This window comes from Protopterus annectens, chromosome 2.part2 (genome assembly GCF_019279795.1).
Source record: "Protopterus annectens isolate FY-2018-M chromosome 2.part2, PAN1.0, whole genome shotgun sequence".
NCBI classification, from domain to species: Eukaryota; Metazoa; Chordata; order Ceratodontiformes; family Protopteridae; genus Protopterus; species Protopterus annectens.
In genome coordinates this window covers 68,968,971-68,990,148 of record NC_056730.1, presented here as the reverse complement: position 1 = coordinate 68,990,148, position 21,178 = coordinate 68,968,971, and the positions used below count along the sequence as shown (strand labels likewise).

The 21,178-nt window shown below is 41.8% G+C and overlaps 1 protein-coding gene across 1 annotated transcript in view; it reads left to right on the top strand.

Moving 5' to 3' along the window:
* The window catches only part of EIF2A (eukaryotic translation initiation factor 2A), a 1,204,316-nt gene extending 1,192,473 nt beyond the window's left edge, over positions 1 to 11,843 (top strand). The window contains exon 14 of the mRNA XM_044063751.1: positions 11,382 to 11,843. Coding sequence (XP_043919686.1) covers positions 11,382 to 11,447 — 66 coding nt within the window. The 3' untranslated portion in view covers positions 11,448 to 11,843. The remainder of the gene's footprint in view (positions 1 to 11,381) is intronic.
* The last annotated feature ends 9,335 nt before the right edge of the window (positions 11,844 to 21,178 follow it).

Here is a 21,178-nt window from a genome sequence, read left to right as displayed (position 1 = left end):
AGGGGTACAAAACATGCAGCCAATGCCATTACATCAGCTTTTCTTGCCTTGCAGTGTCTGAAGCAGAAGCAGTTCACAAGTGCTGGTCGGCCACCTCCTGAAATTTTCGATGTTAAGTTGTCAATCTCGCCTTCATTCTTGCTTGATGGGTTCGGAGCCGATCCTCGGCTCCGACTCGGCACTTGCTAAGCTTGAGAGTCACTTTTACCAGCTCGAAGCAGCCCCATATCCCATGATGCAAGGCGGTAAGTACCCAGATCTCGTTTGCCGCTTCGCTGATGAGGTCCTCCTTTTACCAGCTCCTGGTAAGTGTTTATTGTTACTAAAGCTTTTTGCCCCAATCAGAAAAAATTCCATTTTTCTTTAGAATTCTATCTTTTTAGTTAATAGTGAGGCTTTTCTGACTAACCTTTTACTTCCTTCTCTAACTTTTTAGTCAGGCCTTTATTCCCTCCCATTCCCCCCCCCCTGTCAGGGTGTGTGTATGTGAGAGTTTTTACCTTTCATTACTTAAAATTTTAGTTTGTCTGGTTCGGGACTGTGTGTGTGTAGTGTTTGTGAAACACCATGTCTAAAGAACAGAGGGTCTCAGGCTTCAAGAAGTGTGATTCGTGCTGTCAGAAGATGTCTCTGACAGATGGTCACACTTCTTGTTTATACTGCCTGGGACCTCCCCACCTGCAGGACTCCTGTGCAATTTGTCACTCTTTTAGCCAGAGAGTCCTGCAGGAGAGGAGAAACAAACTTATTTTAAGGGGACTCCTTAAACCGGAGGGCTCTCTGGCCAAATCGGCTCTGAGCAAGCCTCCTAAGTCTACCAAGGCCCAGGCTTCTGCAACTAAGCCTACCACCTTGGCTCCGACTCCCTTGGAGTCGAGATCGGCTCTGGCTGGAGCCGATCCTAACTTATCTAAGTCCTCGGCACTGATGGCTATCGGTGCCGATACTACTATTGTCACTTTGGTGTCGGCTCCGACTGGTTCCGACCACCATGTGGCTCAGGCTTCGGTGTCGGCTGGCTTTTGGTGTCAGGCTGGTCCTGAAAGTGTTGGACCTCATGGCAGCGGCCATTACTCTTCTTCCCTTGGCCCGCTTCTACATGCATCTTCTTCAATGGATGTTATTCACCCAGTGGTCTTACCAACAACTTTCCATGCGTCACCAAATCCTGGTGACACAAGCTTGCAAAAATCACCTATCCTGGTGGATTTCTTCTCCCCAGATTCATCAGGGCAGACCCTTTGTATCCCCGGCCCCGGTAGCCACAGTCACTACGGACGCCTCCCTGATTGGGTGGGGGGGTCATTATCAGGGCAAGATGGTTCATGGGACTTGGCAACCGTTCGAATACCATCTGCACATAAATGTCCTAGAGATGAGAGCAGTGCTTTTAACATTGCAAGCCCTCAACGACTTTCTTCCTTTAGGAACAATTGCAGTTCACACAGACAACATGTCTGTAGTATGGTATATCAACAAACAGGGCGGAACCAAGTCCTACCCCTTGTGTCGAGAAGCTCTCAGACTTTGGCAATGGGCGATCTCCTCTCATCGGTTTCTGGTAGCAACGCATATCCCTGTGAAAACCAACATTTTAGCGGACAGATTGAGCAGAGCTATTCTCATGCCTCACGAGTGGTCTCTCAAACAATCTATAGTGGAGGAGATTTTTCTAGAATGGGGCCGCCCATGTTGCGATCTTTTTACTACTCCCCAAAACAGCAAATGCCCAGACTTCTTCTCTCTCTTCCCACTTCCAGGCCATCCCCCCAGAGACGCTCTTACCCAAGATTGGCCCCAGGGACTTCTTTATGCCTTTCCTCCTTTTCCATTGATTCCACAAGTAATCCAGAAAGCCACCGTTTTGAGAGCCAAAATGATTCTCATTGCCCCCTATTGGCCTCGACAAATTTGGTTTCCGTTCCTCCATCGTCACCTCTTGGTGCAGCCGTGGCATCTGGACCCAGTGCCAGACCTTCTGATCCACCAATCGGGTCAGCTGCATCGGTCCATTCCTTCTCTCAACCTCACGGCTTGGTTGCTCCACTTCCTTCCTTAGCCAGGCTTCCTATGATCTCTAACCCGGTTAGGGACATCATAGTGGCTTCTCTTAAATCCTCTACTAGAAGGATTTACACCAGCAAGTGGAAACGCTTCTCATTTTGGGCGAAATCAAAGAATATAGATCCCTTTACTGCCCCTGTTCATGCAGTTTTGGATTTTTTAGCGGAAATCTTTCACTCGGGCTCTTCATCTTCCACGGTCAAAGTCCAGTTGGCTGCTATCTCGAACTTTCATGTCGGGTTTGCAGATCACAACATTATGTCCCATAAGCTTTGTAAAGCTTTTCTAAAAGGGATTTTTCTCCTTAAACCTCCTGTCAGGAGTCCTCCTCCTCAATGGGACCTAAATCTTGTGCTGACATCCTTAATTCTTCCTCCCTTCGAGCCAGCTGTTTCATGTTCTCTGAAATTTCTTTCATGGAAAACACTCTTCCTTGTCGCTATTACCTCGACCAGGAGAGTGTCAGAACTTCATGCTCTTTCTGTTCGTCCCCCTTATTTGGTCTTCCACAAGGACAGGGTATCCTTGAGAACTAATCCATCCTTTTTGCCTAAGGTGGCTTCCAAAACTAATTTGAACCAGTCTATTGATCTCCCTGTATTTTTCCCTAATTACTCCAACAGATCGGAACAAAAATTACATTATCTTGATGTTCACCGCCAACTCAGATATTATTTGGACAGAACAAAACAATTTAGGAAATCCGATCAGCTCTTTCTGTCCTATGCTGAAAATAGAAAAGGCCTTCCTGTTTCCAAAGTGACCTTATCTAGATGGCTTTCTTCCACCATCTGCGTAATCTATCAACTCAGAGGCAAACAGCTGTGCTCAAAGCCAAAAGCGCATTCCACCAGAAGTTTAGCCACTTCCTCAGCTTTTCAGGCTAGACTCCCTTTAGACACTATTTGTGCAGCAGCCACTTGGGCCACTCCTCATACCTTTGTTTCTCATTACAAATTGGATTTGGCCTCCAGGGATAGAGCCAGTTTTGGTTCTATGGTTCTCAAGAGTCTGTTCCATTGAGCCACCCAGGATAGAGGTGCTAGGGACGCGGTCCCATCAAGCAAGAATGAAGGTGAGATTGACAACTTAACATTGAGAAGTTATGTACCTACCATAACGTTCCATGTTAGTTGTCTTCTCTCGCCTTCTTCTTGCGACCCTCCCTCCTACCCCCTTGCCTGGACAGACCTTGATCTTCTTTGTTGGAAGATTGGTTCTTTTAGGCTCCAGTTAGTTACCTGGTTCCCATTACAGCCCTTCTTTAGGCTTCTTTCCTCAGTGGAAAGGTTTTTTGTGCTAGGTGTTTTTCCCTATAGGTACAAACGAGATCTGGGTACTTACCGCCTTGCATCATGGGATATGGGGCTGCCTCGAGCTGGTAAAAGTGACTCTCGAGCTTAGCAAGTGCCGAGTCGGAGCCGAGGATCGGCTCCGAACCCATCAAGCAAGAAGAAGGCGAGAGAAGACAACTAACATGGAACGTTATGGTAGGTACATAACTTCTCATTTTTCGAGTTTCAGACCTGAAGTCTTCTAAAAGATAAGTACCCCGTTGGGGATCCTTTTTTCTTGCTCTAACTGATGTTAGAAAAAGTTAATAACTGTCTTGCCTGTGGAAAGCAAATACCTCACAGAGATTTTCATTCTTACTGTGTCACCTGTTTAGGCCCAGACCACGACGTTCCTCACTGTCACTTTTGTGCCTTGTTTAATGCCCGAACTATTCGTCATCGGGCTATTTTTGTCACTAAATTCTTTCGCTCTATTTCTCCGTATTCCAAAATGGCTTTGATAAGCCGTCCAACTACCGATCTTCCGAAAAAACATAAGGATAAAGACAGAGACAGACCCCATAGGTCCAAAACTGCCGACGATGCTTCAGTTAAGCTAGTCGCCAGTCCGCCGGTACTCAGTGAGGTGCTTTCACAGCCGCTGATACCCACTTCTACAGATTAGCAGACCTTTACTGAGACCCATATGCTGCAAGATGCTTCTTCGCCTATGGAACTTGTGGATGTCTCTACCTTGGATGGGTCTGGAACCGCTGTGCAGGCACCAGCTTCTGAGGGTGTATTCAGGACTTCCGATTTTCATATTAAACCAATGACTTTGCTTTCAAACCAAAAATACCAAATTTCTCAGGCCCAGAGTTCGCACTACAGCTAGAAAACCGATGACCAAAATGCATTCTCAGGCTCACATGCCTCAGAAACAAATGCTTGGAATGGCTGAAGATCTTATTACTTTAATTAGGGGAAGCCAACCTTCCCCCTCAAAAAGACCAAGAACTGATTTTCTTTCTGATTCTTCAGATCATGAGTCTGTTGACTCTGATCCTATTACCAGGACATACCCTTATCTACCTATGAGGATTCTAATGCAGAGGATTCCATTTCCTCTGCTTCCCCACCAGAGGATTTTTCTTTTAGTGAAAACCTGCATACCCGTAGAGAGCATTTCTGCTGGGAGTGCCAGGACTACTCACAGTCCAAAAAGAGACTCAGAGAATTTTTAAACTTGCCTCAGCACAGGCCTCTAGCTATCCCTCCTGTTCTGGAAATTGTGGATGATGTCTTCTTGGAATCCAGCCTTACCCCTGATACTTTGCCTCCAGCTCCCAGGAAATCTGACAGGTACTACAGAGTACCTGACTCCCACAGATTCCTCATTAAGAATCCTACTGCGAATCCAAAGACCATTTCCCAGGGACCTAAAGGCATTAAAGCTACTACAGCCAAAAACCCTACCCCTTCGGACAGGGACTCTAGGGCTTTAGACAGATGGGGTAGGAAGATGTACACCTCTTCTACTCTTGCCATCAGGGTTTTAAATTGCCAGTTTCATATGTTAAAGTATCAGCAACATATTATGGAGCTAATTAAACAGAAAATGATGTTGATTCCTGATTGTGCAGAACACAAAGATTTACAAGAGTTGATGCATTCTGCTAACCAAGTTGGAAAACATTTTGCAATGTGGTTTTGATGCCTTAGAAGCATCTTGCAGGGCTGCTATCACTGGATCTGTTCTTAGAAGGCATGCTTGGCTTAAGGAACAAATCTTGCCAGACCATGTCAAAGCAAAATTACTTGATGGCACCATTAAACCAAAAACGCCTGTTTGGCAGTAAAGCAGAAGCAGCCCTCAAAAAGATGGAGGAAAAAGCTAAATCTATGCAAACTGTTAAAGATTTCCTACAGGTACAGCCACCTAGTTTCAGTAGGCATTGACCTTCAAAAAAACTGGTCCTTTCCAGTCCCTCCCAGACCTTCTCAGTCCAAACTCAGGGGCAGCAGACCACCAAGATTACAGTCTCAGGGTATGCACAGATTTAAGCAACGGAGTGCTCTCACCGCTGAAACAGGGAGTAGTAAGCCACCGTCCTATGGTAAAATCTCACAATGACTTATCCTTAACTCTTCCAAACCTTGCCCAAGTACCTGCACCCTTAGGAGGAAATCTTACCCTGCATGCAAAAAACTGGGAGTACTTCACCTAGGACAGATGGGTCTTGAACACTGCATCCAGGGATACAGATTCTACTTCCACTCACTGCCAACCCCAAGCGGATGGCCAGATCTCCCCCCAAACCAGTGGGCAGAGGCCCAAAAGCAAGTACTTTCTCTTCTCAGTGTCAAGACTATTCAACCTGTCCCAGCAGAGCAAAGGGAACAAGGTTTTAACTCCAGACTGTTTCTGGTACCCAGAAAAGAAAACTCTTGGCACCCTATCCTGGATCTGTCTATTCTCAACACCTTCCTGGTGGTTCCAGGATTCAAAATGCTTACTCTCCAACAGCTCCTTCCTATGCTAGCCAAGGACTCCTGGCTAGCCACCCTAGACTTAAAAGAAGCTTATCTGCACATCCCCATAAGGGAATCTTGCAGGAAATGTCTACGTTTCAGAGCAGGCTCTATGCACTATCAGTTCTCTGCACTTCCCTTTGGCTTATCTACTGTGCCCAGGGTATTCACAAAATGCCTAGCTCCAGCCATTGCATATTGCAGGCAGAGAAAAATTCAAATGTACCCATACTTGGACAATTGCCTGATTCAGGCGGACAGTCAGGAATTGCTACTCCAGCACCTGACATTTGTAAAGAGACTTCTAACTTCACTGGGGTACACCATCAACAAAACTAAATCACATCTGGTACCCAGCCAACAGATTGTATTCCTGGGAGCAAGCTTGAACACAACTTCCCAGAGGGCATTCCTCACTCCAGAAAAACAAATTTATTTGACTAACTACTTCAGTCTACTGGCCACCAAATCCCAGCTATCTGCAAGAAAAATACTGCAAGCCCTAGGTTTCATGGCCTCTTGCATTCTACTAATTCCTTATGCAAGACTGCATATGAGGAAACTTCAATGGTACTTAAAAAGTCTCCGGTGTCAACATTCTCGGGACCTGAAAACAATGATTCCTATCATTACTTGCCTAAGGGCAGAGTTCCTTTGGTGGATAGAGGCCTGCTACCACAACAAAGGACTCCCTTTCACTCAACCCCCTGCTGCCTGAACCCTAACAACAGATGCAGCAGACTGTGCATGGGGGGCTCACATGGCAGGACAACACATTCAAGGCAAATGGAGCCCAAAGCAAATGCACCTGCATATCAATCAAAAAGAAGTGTTAGTTGTACAGAATGCTCTGACAGCCTTCAAATACCTTATTCTTCCAGGGCAACTATTGATAAAGACAGACAATACCACAGTTATGTGGTACATAAACAAGCAGGGGGGAACCCATTCCTACCCACTATGCAGGTGGAACACAGCCTTGAGCAATCGAGTGCACCTTGAAAGCTCAATTCCTGCCAAGCAAACTAAATTCACTGACAGACTTAAGCAGAGGTCTAATGGACCCACACAAGTGGAAACTGGAACCCAAATCATTCAAGCTTCTGATCCACAGGTGGGGGGGGGCACCAGAGGTGGACCTCTTTGCTTCCCCTCAGAACTATCAATTGAGCAAATTTTGCACCAGAACTCCCCACAGCCAAGCATGAAAAGTGGATGCCCTGTCCTTTACATAGAAAAACATCTCAATCTATGCCTTTCCCCCTCTGCCCCTCCTCTTGAAGGTTCTACTAGAGATCCAACAGGACAATCCAAGGACAATCCTGATTGCACCAGATTGGCCACGCCAGCACTGGTACCCACTTTTGCGCAGCCTGGCTCATCATCTGAACTCATCACCAGCAACCCTCAGTAAACAGTTGCTGGATGTCATCCTTGAGGCAAGGAGGCCTAGTACTAGAAAATCCTATTCAGAAAAGTGTAAAAGGTACTGTTCTTGGAGCCAATCTCAAGGAATGGACACAACTGTGCCCAGCTTGCCTCAAATACTAGATTACTTAACAGAAATGCTCCACAAAGACCTATCCTTCTCTTCAATTAAGATTCATGCCTCTGCCATCTCAGCTCATTATAATACTGAGCCACCCCTCTTCTCTCATCCTCTGGTCAAACATTTCCTGAGAGGAGCCAAAAATTTAAGACCTCTTCCCCCAGGAGAGCTGCCAGTCCAGCCTGGGACCTTAACTTTGTATTGGAAAAACTCACGCTTGCACCCTTTGAACCTGCTGCTTCAGCAGAGTTAAACTTCCTCTCCTGGAAAACAGCTTTACTTCTAGCCATCACTTCATCAAGAAGAGTGCCTGAATTGCAGGCCCTTATGGCTGTGGAACCCTTCATTATCTTCCATGTGGACAGGGTTTCCCTCAGGACTAACCCATCATTTATGCCCAAGGTGGTGTCTAGTGTGGCTTTAAACCAAGCCATTCATTTGCCAACCTTTTTCCCTAATCCTCAGAATAAAGGGGAAAGGATCCTGCACTCCCTGGACGTGCACAGGTAGCTTAGGTTATATCTGGACAGGACTGAACCTTTCAGAAAATCTGACCAGCTGCTAGTCAGCTTTGCTACAGGGGCAGAGGGCAAGGCCATTTCAAAGCAAATCATTTCTAAATGGATAGCACGCTGCATCCATTTCTGCTACAAACTCCATGGGAAACCTACCCCACAGGGGATCAGAACACATTTCACAAGAGCTACATCAACCTCTACAGCATTTCTCAGGGGAGTGTCTACCAGGGACATCCTGGAAGCTGCAACTTGAAGCTATGTACACACCTTCACCAAGCATTACCACTTGCCTATCTTTTCTAAATCCAGAGCTGGATTTGCCACAGCAGTCTTACAGGGCCTGCTTGCCAACCCTAATGCATCTTGACTGCCTCCACCCATCCTCAGCTTCGGGAATCAACCCAAATGTGATGATTGCAACAGTGAAACTCGAAGAACATAGTACAGTTGTGTACACTTACCATAAATGTAGATGTTCGAGTGTATTCACTGTTGCAGTCCTGGTTACCCTCCCTCCAGTCCGCCCCTGACTTCTATATACTTCTATCTATTCTTTTTTGTTTGGCCATGTCTTATAACATTGGTATTTCCTTTCTACTGGGGGTGTTCAACACCATGTAATTGCTTCCTAATTTGGTGCCTCCTGACATCTGGGGCAAGAAAAACTGATGTAATGGCGTCAGCTGCATGTTTTATACCCCTGACGACCTGACGTCATGGAAGAAGCAACAGCATCCGACGCAGAAATCCCAAGACTGGTATTCAGGCCGACTGAGGGCTACCTGCAGGCAGATAACCCAAATGTGATGACTGCAACAGTGAATACAGTCAAACATCTACATTTATGGTAAGTGTACACAACTATACTTTATGAAAACAAAATCGTCACTGATTCTAAAGACAACCACAAAGCATTCTATAGCTATGTCAAGAATCTCAATGGCAACACTCTCAGATCTGCTCTGAGTTACAGCACGATGGCACTAAATACACAGAACCAACTGATATTGCCAACATCCTGGCAAATAGGTTCAGTGCTAACTTTACCCCCCCTCTCACCCCCTAAAGGGCCCATCTCTATACCAGAAGAATGCAAAGTTCCTGTAATCACGGCTGCACAGGTAAAAAACACACTCTCCAAAGCCAAGAACAGAGCATCCATGGGACCTGACAACATTCCAGGCTGCATTCTACATGAACTGCAGAATGAACTGGCACCCCACCTAAGCACCATGTTCAATCATAGCCTCATCTCAGGCTTTGTGCCCAGTGAATGGCACACAGCGGTGGTTATCCCACTCCACAAAGGAGGAGCCACCACAGACCCCGAGAACTACCGCACCATTAGCCTAACAAGCCTGGTCTGCAAGTCCATGGAACGTATCATCATGGATCTTATACACAAAGACATTGGTAATCTCCAAACTCTGGACCCCACCCAGTTCGGGTTTGTAAAAGGCAGACCATGTCTCCTAAACCTGATAGACTTCTTTGAAGCAGTCATCAAAGCCGTAGATGAGGGTAAGGTGGTTCACACAGCCTATCTAGATCTCGCCAAGGCTTTTGACACCATCCCCCATTCTGGAATTATAGATAAACTCACTAAACTAGGTATAAATCCTTATGTCACAAGATGGATTGCCAACTGGCTCACTGACAGAACCCACACTGTGAAAGTAGCAGACTCCAAATACGACTTCAGGCCAGTGACAGGTGGAGTACCACAGGGTTCAGTCCTGGGTCCTTTCCTTTTTGGTATCTACTGTTCTGAAGTACAGGCTAACACAGAAGGTCTTTGGCTAATGAAGTTCACAGATGACTGCAAACTAGGAGCCATAGTTGAAACCCCTAATGATGTGGACATCCTACAAAAGGGCCTCATGGAGACAGATGCCTGGTGTCAAAGTCATGGCCTCAAGCTCAATGCCACAAAGTGTATTGTCATCCCCTTTGGTAAAAACTCTGTACCTATGAGCTACTACATAGGTTTTAGTCTACTTAACACTAAAATTCTGATGAGACTTTGGGACACAGGTGGACAATAGTCTCTCCTTTGATAATCACATTGCCACAGGAAATCTTTCTACATGGCACATCTCATCACAAAAGGTTTCTCATCCAGGGAAAAAGAGGTCATTGTTCCCCCCTACTCATCACTTATTAGACCCATTATAGAGTACAATGCCCCTTTTGGTATGTACATCACAAGACATCTACAACAACTGGAAAGGCCGCAGACATACCTCACAAAGAGGATTATGGCCTCAAACAGATGCCCTATGCAGACCTTCTCAAAAAAACTCCAGCTTTACTCCGTCGCAATATCACCTACTCAGAGGTGATCTCTGCCTAACATACAAAGCTATGTCAAACCCAGAGCTGTTGGACATGCTCCATTTAAAGAAGTCCCACTCCCTCTGAACTACACACTCTAGAGACAAAAGCCTTGTCATCACAATAAACAGAATATGCTGGAGGGATAGATTCCTGTCCTGGAGACTTCCCATACTCTGGAACAAACTACCTGTCTATATCAAAGCAAGCTCCTCATTAGCACTTTTCAAGAAAAATCTTGATGATTGGATGGGAAATAGGAACTTCACCCCTGAGATCACCTCTGTGGCTCTCGACAAGCCAACTTTAGTTTCCTACCTCTGTGGCTCTGTTAGACAGAGGCACAGGAAAATAATTTTCTTGGGTGGCGAAAGCCAGGGTACCTTTTTGGCTAGGCTTATATAGGCCCTAGGGCCAATAGGCTAGTACCTACCTATGAACTTGTGACGTTTCAAGTAAGGCGACATGACAGCTCTAATAGTACGAGTATCATCTGAAAAATGCATCTCTGCAGTATCAACAGAAGTCCATATGGTGTTCAGATGTATCAGTGGCATACCTCTCAACTATCCAGATTTTCCCAGAATGTCCAGATTTTTGCCTTATATTTTGGTCTGCCCCTCATAAAATTTGTGGTTTTCTAGCAAATCACTGAGTATAGAAGTCATTAAATAATGACATACATTTGAGTTTCAGACTTCATATTCTCCATAAAAATGCATGCTAATACAAATGCTGTTATTTTAGCAACTTTTTAAGTATACAAGAGTAATAATTAAAATCTGTCCCTATTTTAGGTCCTTTTCCCCCCATTATTTTACTGTTTGTCCATATTTCTTGTGATAACAGGTTGATAAGTATGATCAGTGGTAATTATTTAATTCCCTGTGGAGTCCGTGGATCTAAGGAGTTGGAGTCTGCCTGGAAGAGGGAGAAGCAGCTGCCTTATGACGGGTACAGCACTTAGACTACAAAGGCTCGAGTCTTCTTTCACTGATGTACTTTGCATATTAGAGATCTAGAATTAGTGGCTATATGTATTTTGCTGGAGAGCTAAGTAATGACATGGTGTTGGAAAATGATTGATTCATTTTTTTCTTTCTTTTGCAGATTGAAAAAATTCAGAAGGAAGCAGCCCTACTACAAGAGCTTGAAGATTTGGAACTGGGAGATTGAACAGCTTGTGGACTGCCATGTTTTATGTTTACTTTCAGACTGATACAGCAGCAGTATTTTTCCAGCAAATGTGTACTGCATTGTCTGGCTGCTAATACACTATTCTGCTGTTTTGCATTGTACATACCAGATTCATTGATACAGGTTCAAATTTCTGGAAAAGGATAACTGGTCATTTTTATTTACCATGTGCATCTTAATGTTCTGAATGAAGTGGTTTGATTTTGGTTTGTAAAAACAAAAGTAGTTCTTTGAAAATGTAAGCACTATGCAATGATGTATGATTTAGAAGTATGTTGTAAAATGCTTAATGTTACAGAGTAGATGTTCAGATTTGTGACATTTTCAGGCTGAATAAAGTGAACATTTCTTGCTTTTATGTTCAGCATTAACCTAGATGTGTGGAATCTGTGCTATTACTCAGAACTCATTAGGGACATATAATCTTATTATGCATTATACGTCTGCAGCATCCCAACATGTGTACCAGTCAGGTCAGTTTCATTGGCAGAGGACATCTTTTGATACTTTCTCAGTAAAGAAACACTTTGATTTCATAGATAATCCTTGAAGTACAGTTATGAAATTGTGATACAAACATAAAATATGTTTAATGGCAGTCAGCTAATTAACTTGACCATGTCTGTGACTAGCTTCTACATATCTGCTTTCCCATTCTTCCCTTTTTCCACTGATGCATGCAATTTACCTTTGTCATGCTACATAAATGTGGATTAGGACCTTGCATTTAATTTACATTTTATGATTTTTATGCTTTATTTTTATAACTTTTCATTACACTGCCAGCAAAGAAGACAAAAACTCTGAGGCATCAAGTATGTCTCTAGTCTGCGAACAGCTGCACTTCATTTTACCCAGTCCTTGTCATTTTCATCAGTCCACAATGAATCCAGCTTCAAAGTCATGTCCTAGTATCCAAGAATCATCCACCTTTCCCTTAAGATATATGCCCTAATAACCTCTGTGAAATGTTCTTTAACTTATCTTTCATTTCCTTAAGTTTCCTCTGGCATATTTTTTGAAATCACAAATGTTTAGCCTCATTACTAACATTTTTGCGTCTCCATGTGATGTCTTTCCTTTCTTGGTGAAGTGACATTTTTAAGGCAACATAATTTATTTTACTAAATGAAGATGATTGTTGAAATGATTAGTGCCATTGAATCCTTTGTAATGTGTGGAAGTTATGTCTGACTTCCATAGCTTTTGGACATCCCTCATGTTGTGGATATCAACAGGAAATTATAAGGGGATTTTTTTTTTTGCCACATTGAGTGATTAAAACTCCGTTTGTCAGTTTCAGACGGGAAAAGAGATGCAGTAAATACCATTTAGTTTTTTTTTTTTCGTATTGCCTTGTAAAACGTGTTGTTTTTTGTTAATTTCTCTTTCTAAGGTTTATATCACTGAGAAAGTTCAACAACTAGCCAGTAGATACCACCAAGTCACCCATAGTTATCTGTTCTGACTTGACAAAGCTCATAGACTCAGAGTTTAATCATTGTGCTTCATTTAATGAAAAAACTACAGTGAAGAAATGAAATTTAAGTGCTTTTCTGGAGCATAAAAATATTGCACATTGGAACAGTGGATACCGTTGTTGTCCCAAAGCAGATGGTTCCCTGGTTCGATTCTCAGTCCTCCCTGTGTTCACTTGAGTTTTCTCTGGGTGCTCCGGTTTCCTGCCACATTCCAAAGATATGCAGTAGATGGACTGGACTCTAACTTGGCCATAAGTGTGAATGTGCATGCAAGTGTTTACTGTGGAAGAAGTACTGTGGCAGGGCTAGCTACCTGGTGGTGTAAACCATGACTCTAGTTGATTGTCACTTGTGAAGTGACAAGCCAACCCCATATACAAACAGTGAAAAAAAAGGGGGTTGTGGATCGATGGAAAAAATATTGCACTTTTTGACCAAGAACCAAGAGTTGGCTGCCTCTCTTTTGTAGGGAGGGATGTCTTCAGAAAGTGCAAGTCATGCTATCTAAGAAAAATGTACAAGAAGTTAGAAACTGAACATTTCATATGCAGAGACTTTGAGTCCTTTGTGATCCCAACAGTCTTGCAAGAGGCTTAAGGGGGACATCCCTAGAGAAGTGCAGATCTGCCAACCTCCAGCTCAAGTTAATACATCTGCAGTATCCCCAATGACCAGTGCTCCTTAGGAGGCTGACAAAGATATACAGGTTAAGCAGATGACTTTGGAATTGACTTTTTTTCTGGATACTATTTCCCAAGCATTTGCAGATAGCCATCTTGTGGCTTGCATTTCAAAGGACCACTTGTTTATGGTTAACCCAACATTTTTCTCAAGAAACTCCTAGGCCCTAAAGAGGAGGAGACAATGCAGGACAGTCATACCATATGTGTTGCAGCTGTTTGGCCAGATGCCTGCTTCTGGGATGCCTTCATTGCCAAATCTCATATCTTGGTTTCTACTGTTTTTGTGTACTAATGCTCCAGTGACAAGTGTGTGGTGACAAAGAATTCATGTTCTGTCTCTCTCTCTCTGAATAACCATTCACATTCAAGACAGTACCTCCTACCAAGAAAAGGAAGATTTTTCTATTCTGCCCAGATGTACTGTCTCCTCAGCTATAACTCTGAGGATGATGAAACCTTGTTTTCATACTGCACCCCTCCTGTAGAACTTGTACTTTGTGCAATCGTCTAATCTAATGCAGAAGCATTTGATGTTTTATCTTCTCAGTATTGAGGCACTTAAACCAACTTCATTTCTCTGGTATTTTAGGTATTCAAGGACAAATTTTAAAAATGACTCTAAATCCAGATTCTCAGCCACTTGTACCCAATAGCCTGAATGTTTTTGTAGAGTAAAAGAAAAATGTAATTACTTGTAGATAAACCCAGTGATTGACCCTGCTGCTGATTTACTGGATGCAACCAGGCACTTCAGTTTGGCACTAGCTAATAGTAACATGCAACCCAGCATCAGAGAGCCATAGAGTGTCATGATATGGTTAAAAATTTATGTATCAGTTACTTTAGAAATTATGGCTGTTAACTGCCAATGTCATGTGCTCCAGTACCAACAGGACATTAAAAAACTAATTAAAGGTACATCTGAGGAGGAACATTCTGATTCATTCTTGAAGCAGTGACTTTCAAATCAGTTGTGGACAGGCTGTAAATATTTTATAAAATATGGCTAGAGAACTATGGATATGTTTGTCTGGTGTCCCCCTTGGATACATTTATCAGATGAAATGCTTGCAAAGGATTATAAAAGGGCAGCTCTTAAATGTACCCATAGGCAAAGCATTATTTGATCCCCTATTACATGAATTTTGTTAAAAAATTGGAAGAAAAAAAGCAAAGCCATTGAAATAATGAAGCAGTTTTTTTTTTTATCTTTCCCTTGTACCCCAAAATAGAGTTGGAACTTGCCCGCCAAGCAGCTGCTGTATTATTGAAAACAGTCTTACTCTGACAAATTCAGGCAAAAAAAAAGAGCTATTGCAAAGAGAAAGTAGAGAGGTGACAGAGGCAGGCAGTCTCCAAGGGGGGACACCCAGACAAACATATCCATAGTTCTCTAGCCATATTTTATAAAATAGTTACAACCTGTCCACAACTGATTTGAAAGTCACTGCTTCAAGAATAAATCAGAATTTTCCTCCTCAGATGTACCTTTAATTAGTTTTTTAATGTCCTGTTGGTACTGGAGCACATGACATTGGCAGTTAACAGCCATAATTTCTAAAGTAACTGATACATACATTTTTAACCATATCACGACACTCTATGGCTCTCTGATGCTGGGTTGCATGTTACTATTAGCTAGTGCCAAACTGAAGTGCCTGGTTGCATCCAGTAAATCAGCAGCAGGGTCAATCACTGGGTTTATCTACAAGTAATTACATTTTTCTGTCCCCAACCCAGATTAGCAGTTATCTCCCTTTTCTAAGCACCCGGTTCCCTCCAGTAGTTACCTTCCACTATTGGTTAGGAGGAAGGCTGTCTCATTAAGCTCAATGTTTAAGCTGACTGCAGATCTGTGAGTGAGGGAGTCTGTAGACACAGAATGCATGGTTGAGTTTTGATCCCTTCCACCTTTAATGGGGTTGCCTCCTATTTCAGCAGACCAGATAGTAAAGAATGACCCATATTGAATGATCTACTGTCTTTATTGGCCATATAAAGAACATCATGAACAGGAAAAGATTGAACCTGGAACCATGATTTATTTTAAAACCTTCCAGACTAAACCCTTGCCCCTTGCGCCCTGAGTTTTTGCATGAAAAAAACATCTCTGGGACAGCCCATGTACTGAGTTAAATAATATTAAGTGAATACAGTAAATAAATTAAATGTCTGAAGCCTTCTTAACCTTTGGCCCAGTTCATTGCTAAAAACTGTCATTCCTTTAGCAGTCATCAACCAGACTATCCAGACCTAAGAACTGGTTACAGTCATCTGCTTCTTTGTGCCAAGTACTCAGACTGCAAACTCTAAAAGTGTCATCTAAAAAAATAGCATGAATCCATCTGGGTGATATATGAGTACACAGCAGTAATCACCTAAAATGAGCTTAGCTTGCTATATTCAGCCCCAGGATCAATTAAAATTTTTGAGTGCACACTGATCTTTATGTTCCCACACCAAAAATATAACACTCTTTTCATAAGTGACTTTTGGAACAAGACTACCTGTCTTCTGAGTTGGCCTATGGTTACTGGTCCCTTTCCTAATAGACAGTTTTGTCTGGCAGTTTTACGCACTGGATTACGCCTATGCATACCTCTCAGCCTCTTGTTATCTGGACAAAGCCAAAATTAATAATGGACAAAGGCCCAAAATGAGGGACAGATTGTAATTAATGCTGTAATAAACTCACATTTGATAGAATAATGGGTTTTGTATTAAAATACACTTTCTGAAGGATATGAAGTGTGAAACTCAAATGCTTGTCTGGCTTAACTTTTTTTTGTCCAAGTTTTGGTGTCCTCAGCTTCCATTTACCACTCAGACCTTGAGTAAATCACATAGCTAAATAATGCACACCAGCTACCCTGGCCCCTTTGATTAGTAGATTCAGCTTGGCTAATGAGTAAATAACATAACATGTAATAAAGTCAATAAAATGTAAAAAAACACGCCCAGTAGAGCGAACACATGTAACTAATACAAAAAACAAAAAAAAAATAATAAAAACACCACCAACAAGGATGCGGCCACACTGAAAACAGAAGAACTTTATTCAAAATTCACTAAGCGCTTTCACCCTGCAACCTCAGGGCTTCATTAGAGTACCATAATGAATCAGCTATCCTGTTAAATACAGGAAATAACATCACACGATCACATCCATTAACAACTCATACATTAAATATTGCTTACTAATAAAACATTCTAAAAACATAACATGAATATATTGCATGTATTTGTATATTAAAAATGTTAAAACTCATAATCTACATTTGGAAAATAAGTGCTAATAATTCATACAAGAAAATTAAATCTGCCTAGCTCTTATTTTTAACACCGAGTTTAGAGATACATTCTCATTAATGCCCGGATACACTGTAGCATTCGTCCTGTATTGCCATTCCATTTCAAGTTTCTCCAAATGTAATTTCAAATCCCCCCCCTCTACCACGGTCAGTCACCCTGTCAATAATAAAAAATAGGGACTTGTTGAAGCTAACACACTTCTCAGAATGAATAAATAATGCACTTTCTTTTTATTTTTGATGTCCCTAACATGCTCTAGTATCCTTTCCTTTAGTTTTCTAGTGGTTTTACCCACATAGAAGGCTGAGCAGGACATACAAGTAGCCATGCATATGACCATCTTGTTGCAATTACAGTTACCAGGGCACGGAATTGTATGATAACTACCTATTGCCATGTATGGACCAGAATTGACCTGTTTACAGTCTCTAAACATATTACATTTAGACATTTTAGAAATCAATCCTTGGTAACTTTCATGTTTTTCTAATAAGTTTTTAAGGTTAGCACCCCTAGTGAAAGTAATTCTAGGTATAGAACCCAAAATGTTTTTAAATCTGGGCTATAAACTAAGTCCCATGGGTTGTTGACAATGGTTTTAATTTTTAAAGCTTCAGTATTGTAAGGAAGTACCAAAATACTGTCAGTTGAGGTCCCTTTCCTTGTTTCAAATGTACTTCCATGTTCGGTGGATAGAATAGGTGTAAACCTATCATTTCTTTTCTGTCAAATATAATTCCTTGTTCTAATCAAAGGTTTAATGGGGTAACCCCTATCTTTAAACATACCTATTAAGGTGTACATCTCATTCTTAAAGTCACTATCATCACTTGTCAATCTCGATATCTTCACCATTTGCCCTTTCACTGTGCTTTTCTTTTGGTGCATAATATGAATATGTTTCTTTTCTATGTACTCTTGAGTTTAATTTCTTGTTGATTCTATGCCATGTCAGAAATATGTCCAAAAAATGCTATACTGTCTGTACCTATCTTGTAAGTAAATTTTAAAAATGTTGTTGAATTTAAGTAATCTACATATTCCACCATCTCATTTTTTGTACCTTTCCAGAGGATGAGTATGTCATCCAAAAATCTTAGCCATATTAGTCTTGTTGAAAAAAGTGGAATGAAACAATTTTTGCTCCCATTGAGCCAACACCAGGTTAGCAATTTAACAGGATAGCTGATTCACTATGGTACTCTGATGAGGCCCTGAGGTTGCAGGGTGAAAGAACTTAGTGAATTTTTAATAAAGTTCTTCTGTTTTCAGTGTGGCTGCATCCTTGTTGGTGGCGTTTTTTTATTATTTTTTCAATAAGAAAGTCAGCCAATATTGTCTGTGCCGTACCATCCACTGAGCAAGTAAAAAACTAAAATACATGTTAAATCACTCTCTCTCAGAATGTACTAGCGCCTTGAATGAAAAGCAGATCCTATTTTTCAGGAACCCTAAAACTTCTAGATGGGAATCAATTTGCACCAGGTCCTCAGAGCTCTCCTATTATGTGGCCAACTAGTACCAAACACCTACACTAATTTTCCAGTTGACCTACATAAATAACACAGCCACCCCAAAAAATAAAATCACTTTTGCTTTACTCACAGTCCTGTTTTCCACCAATTTCTCATTTACTCACATCCATATATTACATCAGCTGATTCCTTAGCTACAGCTCTTCCCAGAGATGACAAGGTATGGATAACTTCTAACAAAGGTTTCTGATGGCCTCCCTTATTCACATTTCTACTGCCTGCCCCCCCATCAGAATCATAAATTTTTCTTTGTAAACTGGCTCGTATTTCCCAGATAACTGGAAATACTCAACAATTATTCCAGTTTCAAAATCATTCACTCGTAACACACTAACATCTTCCCCATCATTATTCTTCTAGCACTGAACAAAATCTTAGAGAAAGTAATAGCATCTCTACTCACCATATACCTTCATTCACATAACTTTACTCACCATTCAACGTGGCTGTTAACATGGCCACAGTACATGTATTCCATCCTTTATTCAACACACTCTATACAGAACAAATAAAGATACTTTTATAGTTGCTGTTTTTGTTAACCTTATCAAGGCCTCTATCTTTGTCTCCCATGTCCTCCTCTGGATAAGCTCAGAACCTAATAAAAAGGGACCCTCTTGCATTAGCAACACACATTTTATAGTGTACATTCACAATGTGTTGTCCTGACATTTCGTCCTGTTTCAGGGGCCCTACAAGGATCATTTATTGGACCTCTATTAATGATCACCTTCATTAACAGAGGGCTTGAATCCAATTGAAATGCATCACTTGCTTTACTGAGTGGCCTACATACTTTGTCCGTGTGGCTTCATTCCAAACAGTTAAGAATAAATATCTTCAAAAAGCAAGCGCATCCAATTGAAATGCATCACTTGCTTTACTGAGTTGGCTTCATTCCAAACAGTTAAGAATAAATATCTTCAAAAAGCAAGCAATGCTCTTCATCACATTTGCAATGATTGCAGCTGTAGAACCTGACTTGGAATATTGTGTTCCCCTTAAGAATTCTACTTGAAACTGCTTTGGTTTTAAATATTTCAGATTGTGGTTGGAGACTTTATTCCCATTTAACAGCCAAATTTCTGCTAAAAGATTACTACTGTTGTGTAATATAATTCTTAAACAAGAAAGCCCGAGTTCCTCTTGGGAAAGGTGCTATAATCCCAATTTGAGAATATCGGCTCTCCCTACTTACGCAAACTGACATGAATAAGTCTAAACTGCAGACTTAACTAAAAATGATTTGCTTTGTGGTACTTGCTGCAAAAAGGGAGTGTCATTACCATGTTCTTAGTTGAAGTGCAAGCACCCAAAGACCCACCTTTAACCTTGTCACGCGTAAATACATAATTAATCTTAAAAAAACTCTCTCTCCTTGAAGTCTACCTTATCTTCACATCACCACCAGACTCCTCCTGTTTAACAGCCTAATTCTAAATATTCAGGGTCCACACAGATCACTTCATTCTAGTTGCAAAACCTATGCTTTCACTGCTACCATTCCATATCCTGGAACAAGGTTCCTCAAAGGATTTTTGGCAATCACCTGCTGACTCTTGGCTGCCACCTGCTCCTGTCCTTGTTTTTCAGGTTTACCAGATCTGCCTTAACCTCATCCGAGCTCTACCTTAGCTACATATGGAGCCAGTGAGGAGATTGAGGGTTCCATACTGCTACCATAGTGTGTTTTTGTTAAGTCTTATCCCTCCCTCTCCATCTGTGCACTAATTGAACATCCAGGGGGAGACATGCATTATAGTTGTGTTGGCATACTGTCCACCTTCACGCTAACTCAGCCATTGTCCTCCTCCTACTCTCCTCTTAAAAGTTCTCCCCTGTGTGTTGCCAGCCTCCACCAGGGATTGACTGCATGATGCAGCAAAATGCAAGCCCTCCTCCCAGGTTGGGTACTCTCATCATTATCTGTCAGTGCCTCAGGCACAGAGGTGCTAATCATATCTGGGTCTCCTGAGTTGTAGTCAGGGCTTTATTCCTCTACACCATGATGCTGAAGTTCCTCATTGAGTCTACTGCCTTCCTGATCTTTCCTCATTTAAAAGAGAATTAAGGAACTACCTCAAACACATTCCAAATGTAATAAAGACAGAGCTGCATAATACCTTCAGTAATATACTTCCACAGCTTAGACGGACACAATCGTTTTATCCACTATCCTCTTCGGTCACAATGGTGAACATTTAGCAACCTCTTTTATTATGTTCTGATTTCCTTATTTTAATAATTTCCGATAAACACTATCCTCCAAACCCTTCCTACCACTCACCTTTTATCATTGTACCCAAACCTAAGTTATTTTTCTTTAAAAAAAATTGAGTTTTTTGCCCAGTTGTGTTTAGGCTAGATTTTATTTTATCTATCTAGATAGATCTATCCTTTGTTAACTGGATTAGTCCCACTAGGCTAGTAGCCTTTCTTTTGAGGAGACCCAAGGTATTTATACTTCTATGGCAAATCTGGCCAGGGCATCGGGAATTTCCCCTAGTCTTTTTATTAGGTGCTATGGGATCTTTTACATCTATCTGAGTTACCAATTCAACCAGATGTGTCTTTGGTTTAACATTTTATCCGAATAATAGTACACTCATGCATGCAGCACTCCCCCCTTGTGTTGCATTACAGTGTCAGCAGTTGATCTACCTAGTGTGGAAATAGAACCCACAGCCTTCTGCACCAAA